Consider the following 12,717-nt stretch of genomic DNA (forward strand, 5'->3'; position numbering starts at 1 on the left):
GGGGGGGGTTGGGACACCTTAAAGGAATTTAAGAGGTACCTTATATGCCCTCTCTCTCTGTTTTAGAAAGTGTGTGTTTGTGCTGTCAGACTCCCTGCAGGTTTGTTTTGCCCTCCAGCTCTGCATATGTGTGTGTGTGTGTGTGTGTATATGTGTGTGAATCAGGTGGCTAGGGGGGACAGATTAATAATAGATTTGACCTGAGTTAAGGGAGAAACAGAGACAGCAGTGAAAAGTTTGGGCTATATTTAAAACTGCCAAGTCACACATGCTCAATTTTCTCTGAGAGAGGCCGAAAGGTCAAGAGCAAAAGAATACGCACTTTCTGTCTGTAATACACTTATATGCATCCATCTTCCTAACTCTTAGTCATTAGTCATTTGTGTTGCTGTACAAAAGCCTTCCTTTTCAAACTACCTTGCTGTCCATTAGATTTCATCAGCAGAATTTCTACCTGTTGTGCCACTAAAAGCAGGTGTTTTTTAATGAGTCATGAGCGGCATTTTCAGCCATGATTATGCCACCAAAGCGGATACTTTTTTTAGCATCACACGTGGCATTTTCAGTCATGATTTTGCCTCCAAAAGTGGATGCTATTTAGCAAGACATCTGTGACATTTTTAGCACAATTGTGCTTCCAAAAGCAGGGGTTTTAAGCGATATATTGGTGGTATCTCCAGCTGCAATTGTGCTACAAAAAGATGGTATTTTAGTGAGACATCAGCAGCATTTCCAGGTGCAATTATGCTACCAAAAGCAGGTGCTTTAGCGAGAAATCAACTGCATTTTTAGCCTCAGTTGTGCCTCCAAAAACGGGTGTTTTTTCAGTGAGACATTGGTACAATTACAGCTGGCAACATTTCCAGCTGCAATTGTAGCACTAAAAAGGGGTGATTTTAACAGACATTTGTGGCTTTTTCAGTCAAGATTGTGCCACCAAAAGCGGGGTGTTTTTTTAGCAATACATGTGTGGCATTTCTAGCGACAACTGTACCACCTAAAGCAGGTGTTAAAATATTATCTTTTCCAAACCAAACTAAGCAGTTTTATGCAAATGTAACCAGACATTAACCACAGTGTTATTGATACATGAAGTTTAAGCATATCCGCTACATTTATAACATACAAATGTTTAATATCTGTGGTTTACAGGAACATACATTGCTAACATTTATTCTGGTGACTGTGTTTGGTTAAACAAATTTCATGTCATCTGTATTTCCTAACAGCATCTCCCGCCCATATCTTCTGTGCTTTGCCACTTGTTTCTTCACATCTCTCTCTCCTTTTCATTTGTTCTCTCTGTTCTCATCTGACTCACACACTACCAGAGACAATGAACAAGAGCAAAACATCCTGATAAAAAACCCTGCGTGTGCACACATGCACAAAATAGCTGGGAGAGCAATGCATCGAGAAACACGGTCAATTATTATTATGGCCTCAACTTGTTGGCAGCTCCCAAACTTGGACTGAATGTGAACTCAGTAAATTTCCAGGTTACTTTTTAATGCCAAGCTCAGCAGGTGAATGACCTCAGCAAGCAGACTGTACTGGAAAAAAAAACTGCCTACAAGGAGAAATTAGGGTAATCAAATGTCAGTGTTTGCATTTGGTCTTTAGTGATATGACGTGTTTTTTTTTTAGCTTTATGTGATGTTGAAATATCACAAATAAAGACAGGTGTGGTTTCAAGTAAAGACCTAAGCACGCAAAACCTGTCACCAAGTAACTGTGGTAATGATATGATATTAATGACGGTTAGTTTCTATTATGTAAGTAAATATTATTGTAGACTGACTCTCTTCATACTTGCTTTTATTTGGCTTAAATATCTATCAGTGTGTGTTTATCTCTTTCTATCCAATAGGCTGCTAGGAAAAACATTTAGTGTCCCTTATTGTTAAGTGTTACAAATGTGGTATTCGGTCAGTTGTGATTAAAGGAGCAGTAGCAGTGTGTAAATTTTGGGGGGACCCCTCTTCCTCTCCAAAACAAGCAGTGATTTAATCGTGTTTTCCTGATGCCGTTAGGCTTGTCACAGAGGGGCTGCTAACAGTGGTTCACAAACGGCCCTAGAGCCAGTGTTTGGTTAGTCCATTCTGGGCTACTGTAGAAACATGGCGGTGCAACATGGCAATCTGCAGATGATAGAAACATTATAAGGTAACGAAAACACAGCAACTCTCATTTCCATTTTCTTTTCTTTTAATTCATTTACTTTGTTTCTTCTGAGTTGCTGTTATTCTGTGTTATCCATTGGTTGATTTAGAATAGGCAAAAAAAAAAGCCTTGGTCTTCAGCCTATTCCTTGAGTATATTACTTGAGTAGAATTTTTTTTTGTGAAATAATCTGTTTTGCATGATGCATGTTACTTGAGTAAAATTAATTAAATTATAAATATATTTACAAAATTATAAATATATAAATTATTTAAATTCATTCATTCATTCATTCATTCAATATGGACTTCCAAACTGTTTTGAAATGCAAAATAATTGAATGAATCGATTAAAAAAATGTGTTTAACTCCGATTAATTATTGAAATTATGCAATCAATCGTGTTTTAAAATAAAATTAAAATCATTTGGCAGAACTATAAGGAACACATACTTATTACATTTCATTCTCTCTCTTTCAATATATCCCCCTGAATCCTACACACTGGAACCTTTAAATACAAGTTAAGTCAATATTTCCAATGGCTGATCTCGAAAGTAGGATCTTATGAGGAGCATTTGAATGCAGCACTTCCCCCTCCCTGAGGGAAACTCATTCAGCCATGTATGAAACAGCGAACTGTAGAGTGGAAGGAAATAGAGGCGGGACGTCTCCGCCCTTAAGGAAAAGAAAAAAAATCTTGTGGATGAAAGTCTCCAAGACGAGGAATGCGCTGTAGTTTGATTACCTGCCTGCCGAGGAACCTAAAGCCTCTCCTCTTGTTGTGATCCGGAAAACAAAGCGTCCCTATGAAAGACAAAACGACCTCTTTGACGTGTAAGTAGGCTGCTTATTCATTTTAAAGCGACAGCGATGGGTTTGTCCATTGGAACCAAATCTCTGTAATATTCATGTCTTACTCCTGTAGGTCGATATTGTGGGACTTTCTGTGGTCACCAGGCTATTGGGATATTTATAGTCTCTTTTGTAAGGGTAAAGCTCCCTAACCTACTTCTCTGTGACTGGAGTGTCTGTGTTTGAGGAAAGAAGGCATTGGCAGACATACTTGGGGGGCGCTCCATTCACCCCATAATCCTCTGTGACCTGGATTTATGATGCTGTTATCTATGGAAAAAAGCCTCGCTGGTAGGGGGGTGGTCTGTTAAAAGTGCCAGAGAAACTCTTGGCAACTCTTCTTTTGCAACTTGTTGAACCCCCCGGGCTCTGCAGGCAGTGAAATGAGAACTCCATCAGATCTCAAAGGTTTGTTTGTGTTCGCTGGAAACTGGAGCTGGTGTGTGTTTTTTGTTGTTGTTTTTTCTCAGGCAATTAAGAAACTGAGTGGAACTGTACTGAGTTTTGCGCGTTTTTTGGCATCACTTTGCGAATTGCTACTGTTTGTATTGTGCAGCAAAGTTGCAGCTCATGACTTGGATCGCTCCTAACCTCTCTCCTGTCTGTAAACATAAAGAAATTGTGCAGCTTTAATTACTTCAGGATAGTGTTTTTTTCTATGTTTCCGTTCTTTTACGCACCATATCTTTTTTAAATGGCCTATATGTGATATCATCTTACTTCCATTCCGCTCGGGCGTGTTGATCAAACTTGAACCAGGTGCCTTACGTAACCGTACCTAACCGAGCCCGTCTGCTCTCCAGTGTGCCAGCGCACAAAACGCAAAACGAGTGCCATTTCTCCTCATAATTTCATTCCGTTATCACATTTGAGTGTTTTAGCTGCTCCTGAGAGGCTTACAGGTAGGTTAAAACAGATTGTGCTTCTGATGTGTTTCTTATTTTCTTTCGTTTGAGTTATTCAGGAGTTTCTCAGTCTGTACTTTTCCACTACCAGCGGCTTTTTTTCTTGGCACCGGGCCTCCCTCGGCTCAAGCTCTCCCTCTTTTGTATACCGAGGGGAAACCTGCGTCACTCCCCGGCCGTTTTAATTGAGAAGCAGCCAAATGGTGAAGCTGATAGGCCTGGTTAAGAGGCTATCAGATTATTTGTACAGGACCAAGTTGCAATCTCGCCGGGGGATAGGCGGAGGAGGCATGGATACGGGGTTGCAAGAATAATCAGGAGCTTGGAGAATTAACCCGAATCTCGTGAACTCTCTCGAGCTTTACCTTCGTGTTCACATGTTTGTACGATCTGCAGTTTATTCTGGAACATGTAGCACCATATGTTATTAATGGACACATCTGGATGTCATTAGCCTATAGGATTTGTTGTAAATGTCGCTGCCTTGGTGACTCAAGTTCACACTGTGTGACACATTGGATGTTGAACAAAGTTGCTATGGAGTTGCACAAACATGTGCAAATAGTGCAGTCTTCCAGTGAGTTGCGGTAAAGGCATTTTTTCTCTCTTTTTCCTATGTTTTTTTTGACGCAAGCAGAACTTGAGGTGCGGCTATGACGCGCTAGGAGCGCAACGGCCTCTGATTGGCCGAGAGTGGGATCGATCATCTTCGCACGGTCCATTTAGCTAAAAGAAATGTTTGCACACTGTCACGCCCACCAGGGGATGTGGGTGTGTGTAAGGAAGGGGGCGGCTCCTCCCTCCTCTTCGGTCTCTTATAAAATAAGAGGCAAAGGCAGGTTAGGTATACTTTGATGAGCTGCTGTTCCACTCATCACAACATGACGATCAAAACAAAAGCAGAAAAGTCGGTCATGACTTACTCCAAATCTAGAGGACTTGTGGCTTTAGTCACTGGTACGAAATCAGGATATTTAAAGCATGATATGGAGGCTTTTTTTTTTTTTGCTTTTTACTTAAAAATCTAAACTTTTTTCCTCCGTTTTTATTTCTTGTGTTGCAGCTTTTATGAAACAGAGGAGGATGGGGCTCAACGACTTCATTCAGAGGCTTGCCACAAACTCCTACGCCTGCAAGCAGTGAGTACCATCTGACTCATGTTATTGTTCTGCATTCACTGGAGGAAGAAAACATTGGGAAACACAACCAGAAATGCCAGTTATGGTGTCCTCTGGAGAATCTTTGTGACTTCATTTGACTCCCAGACCAGCTGATTTGCACCAATACAACAGCTGAGGATACTTCAGATGCTTTGTGGATGAACTAAGTCTCAACTCTGTTTTTTTTTTCAGTCCTGAAGTTCAGTCTATTCTGAACTTGAGTCCTCCTCAGGATGCTGAGCTCATGAACGCAAACCCTTCCCCTCCTGTAAGTATATTAGAAGTAACCCTTTGGAACCTGGGCAACTTGGCTTGACTTAAAAAATAAAATTTAAAAAAAAATACAAAAAAATGGGAAGAAAGCAATGAGCAACTTAAGAAGAATTTTAACCCAGAAATTATTTTAAATAAATTTACCAAAAATAAATAACAAAATTTGCAACCAAACAACCGGGCTTTTCAAAAATAATTTCTAAATGTACTATTTCCTTGCAATTTTTGCATTTCTTGTCAAATTGCTTATTGCATTTTCACCATGTTTTTCAGTTTCACGGTTCAAAAGTTTAAATATTTGTGAAAGGTATTTGAATGCAGCATGAGAAAAGTGATGTTATCCCACATTTCAAAGGGTTAAACAGTGAATTATGTGTTTTTTTTCCTCTTTGATTACATTCACCTTATACTCTGTTTATCATAGCGTTCATAATTTGGCTCTAAGTTCTTTGTTCTCCCCCTCTTGCAGCCTAGTCCATCCCAACAGATCAACCTTGGTCCATCCTCTAACCCTTCAGCCAAACCCAGCGACTTCCATTTTCTCAAGGTGATTGGCAAAGGCAGCTTTGGCAAGGTGCTGCTCGCGCGCCACCGCACGGACGACCAGTTTTACGCAGTCAAAGTCTTACAGAAAAAGGCCATCCTCAAGAAGAAGGAGGTAAATGTGCAAAAAGGTGCAAATGCAACCAAAAATGTCTCTGTGTCCACCTCTCTAACCTTTGACTTGCTCTTTGTATTCCTCAGGAGAAACACATCATGTCAGAGAGGAATGTGCTGCTAAAGAATGTCAAGCACCCTTTCTTGGTTGGCCTGCACTACTCTTTCCAAACAGCGGACAAACTCTACTTCATCTTGGACTACATCAATGGAGGAGAGGTGAGTTACTGGCTGCCAGAAAGCGATGGGGAAATCAAACAGAGATGATTGAAGAGAGGGGGCTATTTAAAGCTAAATATGAATGAATAGGGAAGGAGGACATTTATGGGTGGATATAGTTGGATGAAGGAGGCAAGTTTTAGTGCCAGAATCAGAGTTAAATATGAGGCAGAAACACAGACAGACAGAGGGGATATCCTGTCATGAGAAGCAGAATAGAAGCTGCCACTCTCCGTCTTTCTTTTTCTAAAGGAAACACCTCTCAGGAAATCACGGGGTGGGTTGGGACAGCGGGAGAGACTCAGGGCCAAAATTAGCAGTGCTATTCAGGCTCAGTGTGTGTCTAATCGAGCTAATTTCCTGCGATTGTTGGACGAGCAAAGACAGTGCTGATTAAATATGGGCTTAGTCGGGAAACAGGACGCGTTTACTTCTCCCCTTTCTCTTTTCTTCCCCTCTTTTCCCCCCTCTATCCAGCCTCTCTCTCTCTCCACCTTTGCCCCTCATTTCATCCGTCTTCCCTTGTCAAACTTTTTAAGCTGTCACCTTCCTGACTCTTTATTTCCTCCCATCCGGTTTCCTCTTTGTATCTGCCTCTTGATCGTTGCTCTTCTAATTTCCTATCGCTGTTCATATGATTTGAGAGAAAATCCCTAACAAAGTCAAGACATTTTAGGGTTGTCTTTTCACAAATATACTCAAAGAAAAATTTTTCTTGCTTTCCAGCTGTTCTACCACCTACAGAGGGAGCGCTGCTTCCTTGAGCCCAGAGCTCGGTTCTACGCAGCAGAAATCGCCAGCGCGTTGGGATACCTCCATTCCCTTAATATCGTCTACAGAGACTTGAAGCCAGAAAACATCCTGCTGGACTCACAGGGACACATCATTCTTACAGATTTCGGCCTGTGCAAGGAGAACATTGAACCCAACGGGACCACATCGACCTTCTGCGGTACGCCAGAGGTAAGAAGAAAAACATCCAGTGATTCAGAACTTGACAGCATTATGTAATATCCAGTAAGCTTACCACTTTTCTTTGCCTGTTTTCTATCTTAAGTATTTAGCACCTGAGGTTCTACACAAGCAGCCATACGACAGGACGGTAGACTGGTGGTGTTTAGGAGCTGTTCTCTATGAGATGCTCTATGGCCTGGTAAGTAACATTCCCTTTCACTTTACCAAATTTTCTAGAATACTTACACCCCACCCTCAATATTATCTTGAAGCCACAGTTGTTGACTTTTTCCAAAATAACTTTTTGTCCTATTTGCTAAAATGATAACTATGTTCACACAGTAGTACAGGAGACAGCTCATCTGGGAAAAAAAAGCCACATTTCTCTGCCTCCCTTAATGCTTCTAATGGCATTTCATAAAATCCACCATGACTGGAGGACAACAACCAATCAGAGCCGAGGAGTCTCTAATGCAGCTGTCAATCATGTCAATGAATTCTTGCAGCTGTCATTCGGAGCACTATTTTGTCTGACTCGTACTATGATTGACAGCTGCATTAGAGACTCCTTGGCTCTGATTGGTTGTTTTCCGTAAGCCTTTTAGCAAATGCCATCGCAATCACTACAAGAAGGGAGGAAAATATCATCCGTCTATACTACTGTGTGGATGTAGTAACAGTTTCAGCAAACATGACAGAGTTATTTTCCGAAAGTTACGAACTGCATCTCTAAATGTCAGAAATATATACTGTAACACTGAGTTATACTGTATACAATGATACAATCTCACCACATTTTTGTTTCACGTGTTTGTGCATGACTCTATGCATGATTTAAAATGATACAATCAGTGTTTATCATGTGGATTCCTCCCTCCATCTTGTTGCCAAGATGCTAATCAACTCTTTTTTTGGTCCCTCCCCCCAGCCGCCGTTTTACAGCCGCAATACAGCAGAGATGTACGACAACATCCTGAACAAGCCACTGCAGCTGAAACCCAACATTTCCAACGCAGCCAGACACCTGCTGGAGGGTTTGCTGCAGAAGGACCGAACCAAGAGGCTGGGCTGCACAGAGGACTTTGTAAGTGTTTGGTTATGTTGATCATATGAGTTTATCTGTATGCATATTTACATATGACATGCATTAAGCATGAAATTTAATTATTCATTATTTGTGTTTTTTTCACAGATTGAAATTAAGAACCATATATTCTTTTCCCCCATTAACTGGGATGACCTCAATGCCAAGAAAATCACCCCTCCCTTCAACCCTAACGTGGTATGTTCCTTTTTAATACTCCAATCAGTGCTGATTAAGACAAATTTGATGATTTTCTGCAACATACTATCCAAAGTCCACAGACTTGCTTGTGTCTTAATCCTCAGTTTTTTTTTACATTTACATAACTAAATCAAGAGCATGGGACATCCTCACTGTGAATTAAAACATTTCCAATTATGGTAAGGTATTTTACAGCCTGACTAATCCCTACTTGTCTTCTCACCTTCCTCCCCCATCAGACGGGACCCAACGACCTGCGGCACTTTGATCCAGAGTTCACAGACGAGCCGGTGCCTAGCTCTATTGGCTGTTCCCCTGACAGTGCACTTGTCACAGCCAGCATCAAAGAGGCTGCCGAGGCCTTCGTGGGCTTCTCCTACGCCCCATCTATGGACTCCTACCTATAGGATTTAAACAAAGGCACTCAGTGGACACCAATACAGACTTACAGGACATGAAAACTGTGACGTGTCCATGGACTTGCATCTTGACCCACTTTACATTTCCCATTGGGATGGTGGACATTCCCCAACAAACCCCTGCAACAACTCTGCATCTGCAAAGAATTTTAGAACTTGCCACAATCTCTCCAACTCTTAAAGAAGACATGCTGCAAGATGATGCCTGCCATGATTGGAAGACTCGTTGGGGTAGTAATCCTCTGTTTAACCCTGATTTACCAACGCACAAATTCTTCAACCATCAGACACAAAATGCTCTGCAGCCTTCAGTAGTCCCAGATAGCGAAGGTCCTTTGCACACAGCTCAGGCAGCTTAAAAGCCAGCCTCAACCCTGAAGCCACAACTGACAAGCACATATGCCAACTTCCTCCTTTTCTCAAAAGAGAACGCCTGGACCGTACTGTACCAGCCCTTACAAGGATTCCCATCATCTATGTAGCCAAACATCTTCCCTCTTTTAAGATCTGTCCAACCATCCATGGGGAAGCCACCTATTGACTTTGAATGATTCGCTCGGAGATGATATTCATTTTTGGTGCTTTAGTTTCTTCTCATTTCTTTTCTGTGTGGTTGAAAAGGGAGCCTTTTGAAGCTGAATGTTACAGAGGGGGATGTTTTATTTTTTCCTCTAAAAGGTGCCTTTTGTTTTTTTCTCTCCATCGGAACTCACATCTTTTGGGTTTGTCTGCGTTGACCTTAAAGTCACCAATGTTTCATTTTGCTCCACGCCTGACCGCAGGTGGGAGATGCTGTTTTTTGAAGTCTGTAGTTAAGAATGAAGTAGCACCAAATTAACGCACCGGTTCCGGCTTTAACACGTCAGACGTAGAGAGCTCAAATGATGTTTCATAACTTCATTTGCACATAAAATAATAACGGTGATAGAGAGAGAGAAAGAGAGAGCACAGCTGCTAGGTGAGAAACAGAGTGACGCGTTCAAAGGTGTCTGTAGTTCTGCTTGCCAACTGTGTCCCCCTCATAAAGTCTTCCATTCGCCTCACAATAATGTAACGGCGGCCTGCAGCTGGGCCGACGCCATCGAAACTGAACATTCCATTTTAATATTGCTGTAATGCAGTTTGACGGTATTTAAGTTTGTTTGTATATTTGGAGTTATGTGTACTAGTTTTAATGTATATTGAACAAAAAATGACTAAAGGTATGCTTAAATATGTATATGTAACAATTCATGTTAAATGTACTGTAAATTGTAAAATTGTTTAAGATTTATGTGACCATGGTTGGTTTGCAAGAAAAGTTTAACTTTATTACACCTTTAAACCTTGTTTGTAACTATTGTTAAATGGACTACATGTACATGAAATTACTTAATGCATTATGTCTTTGTGTTGTTCATTTGTTCACTCGTCCATCTGATTCTCATGAACGCAATTTCTCAAGAACTCCTTGAGGGAGTTTCTTCAAATTTGGCAAAAACGTCCACTTGGACTCAACGATGAAAAGGTCAAAGGTCAAGGTAACTGTGACCTTGTGTCTGTCTCATTCATGATAAACAAATTAGATTTCAGTGTTCAAGGACAATAATCACGGTCACTTTGACCTCACAAAACATGTTTTAACTCAAGAATTCATACACTTATGACAAAATTTCGCACAAATGTCTAATAGGATTAAAATAATGGAGTGCTGCAATTTAATATACAAAAAGTCAAAGGTGAACTTCATTATGACATTATAATGTTCTGCAAAACCCTTCTCTGGTCACTACACAATGTCATCACTCTGGGACAGAAGGGGAGACATTTCGTCGGATGCTGACTTGGTGACACTAATTTTGGGTGTCTACCTCAAAACTGTGCTGATTATATCAATCTTCTGTGCAGCAGGTTTAATATGTGTGTGAAGCATCCATGTTTTAGAATTTGTAGCTTCTTTGCAGCAACAAACATATCTTAAGCACTGTCTACTGTCATGGCTACATATGAGTCAGGACAGACATGGTCAAACAACGGCAAGGCGGTAATTCTTGTTTTGATTTTCGTTTACTCTATGCAGATCATTTTTACATAATCTGGACATTGCCAGTGAACAGCATCCAGAAACAGATCAAAGCATTTTTAAAAGTTACTGAGTAAACTCAAAAATGCAAAGAATGAAAGTCTGGTAAACATTTACTTGTCCATGTTGGAAGAGGCTTGAGTCATTGTAACCCCTTCTAAACGTCCCATAATAGTGTAGAAAGGACTTTACCCCCCTCCGTGCGTCACCAGCCTTATACAACGATCATTGTGACGTCCAAGTGTGTGTGTGTGTGTGTGTGTGTGTGTGTGTGTGTGTGGCTGGATCTGTTTGTGGGCAAATTATTGGCTGGCCTCAGATGGACTGATGAGGCCACTGCAGGTCAAAACATATTAATGAGCCAGAGCAGTTTTACATTGCACTAGAGGAGCATTGATTTGGCTTAAGCTATAATTGCACAAATGGTAATTCAAGTAGCAGTCATGTAAATGATATACTGTGTCTCTTTAGTAGGATTGCAGCAGGGTGCTGTCTTTGATGAGGGGGAATGTCCTTTTGCTGGAGTTCAAGGTTGTGTCCATGGTTAATTGTGTCCACTGGGGTGTCTTTAAGGAAGACACTGAATGTCTATAAGATCCAGGGGGTTATTGTGCAGGTGACCTTTGAACTCTAACTCCCTGGGAAAGGGGGGGGGCAGTGAAAGAAGAATTTCCCTGCAAAAATTCACATTATAAGAAGATCATGGGGGACAATGTCCTAATGGAAACCCATAAAATGTTTAACTCCCAAGGCTTGTCTAGGCAACACTTTGACATTGTTTGTCTAAAAGGTTATTTGAAAATTTGGTGAATGCAGTACAGAACAAGGTTTATCAGCAGAGATGAAATTTGTATTATTAAAAGTCACTACAGAACATCAGTGTTCTTCAGGTATAGAAAATGCAGATAACATCTTCCAGAGCTGCTGTTTCCCTATCTGATATGATGATCTACAGAAAGCCTGTGTGTGTTATCGGAAATACAGACTTCAAATCACTACCTTCTACTGCACCCTTTTTTATCTTTTTGAGCGCTTACATAACTCTTGTCACAGTGGTTTTTCATCCCTCTCATGACTGTCCATTGGTTAAAGTTTTTGGAGAGGGTAAACAAAGTTTCTTTTTGATGCTTAACCCCCATAATAACCAAAATTAGGAAGAAAATGTGAAACAATTCTAATTCTGTCTTTTGTAAAGCTGCATTGAGTTGAAGATGTGTTACCATGTTTCAAAGCTGTTAGCAGAAGTAGTCACACACTGCCATCTGCTGGCCATGACTTTAACTGATCAAGTAAACTAGGTGCTCCTACAGTAGTTTCTTCACAAATATGACATTACAGACAATATGCTTGAGATTTTTATGCAACTTCAGCTGTGCTACTCCTTAAATACAGATTTTTTTCAATATGCATTTGATACAGGAAATAGTCAATGCATAGCATTGTTTAATTTGTGTTAATGTTTGATTTACCATGGCACAAGATTGGGGGAATGTGGAAAGTTAAAAATAGTGACAAACCAAGAACTTGTTACAATTGTAACAATAAACATTCTAAGTGGAACCACAGAGATTCCATTAGAATCCCGTTAGAACCTTGATAGTTCTCATGACATCACAGAAGAGCCACAGAAGTTATTCTTTACTCATTGCAAGCACATTTTACAAAGAAGGCATAACATATGTGCTAGGTACCACCACAACTTACTGTGATATTTCTTGTTGACATGGGCGAACAAGAAGATGGACAGTGTTGTCCCTTATGAGTGT

General features: G+C 40.6%; 1 protein-coding gene across 1 annotated transcript in view; it reads left to right on the forward strand.

Annotated features, from left to right (window-relative positions):
- The window catches only part of sgk1 (serum/glucocorticoid regulated kinase 1), a 47,528-nt gene extending 37,257 nt beyond the window's left edge, over positions 1–10,271 (forward strand). Inside the window, exons 5-13 of the mRNA XM_042502982.1 lie at positions 4,986–5,061; positions 5,275–5,350; positions 5,825–6,013; positions 6,100–6,231; positions 6,958–7,194; positions 7,289–7,384; positions 8,114–8,269; positions 8,378–8,467; positions 8,710–10,271. Of these exons, the coding sequence (XP_042358916.1) occupies positions 4,986–5,061; positions 5,275–5,350; positions 5,825–6,013; positions 6,100–6,231; positions 6,958–7,194; positions 7,289–7,384; positions 8,114–8,269; positions 8,378–8,467; positions 8,710–8,877 (1,220 nt within the window). The 3' untranslated portion in view covers positions 8,878–10,271. The remainder of the gene's footprint in view (positions 1–4,985; positions 5,062–5,274; positions 5,351–5,824; positions 6,014–6,099; positions 6,232–6,957; positions 7,195–7,288; positions 7,385–8,113; positions 8,270–8,377; positions 8,468–8,709) is intronic.
- Positions 10,272–12,717: the final 2,446 nt, after the last annotated feature.

The sequence above is a fragment of the Plectropomus leopardus genome, chromosome 16 (assembly GCF_008729295.1).
Source record: "Plectropomus leopardus isolate mb chromosome 16, YSFRI_Pleo_2.0, whole genome shotgun sequence".
In the NCBI taxonomy this organism is placed as follows: Eukaryota; Metazoa; Chordata; class Actinopteri; order Perciformes; family Serranidae; genus Plectropomus; species Plectropomus leopardus.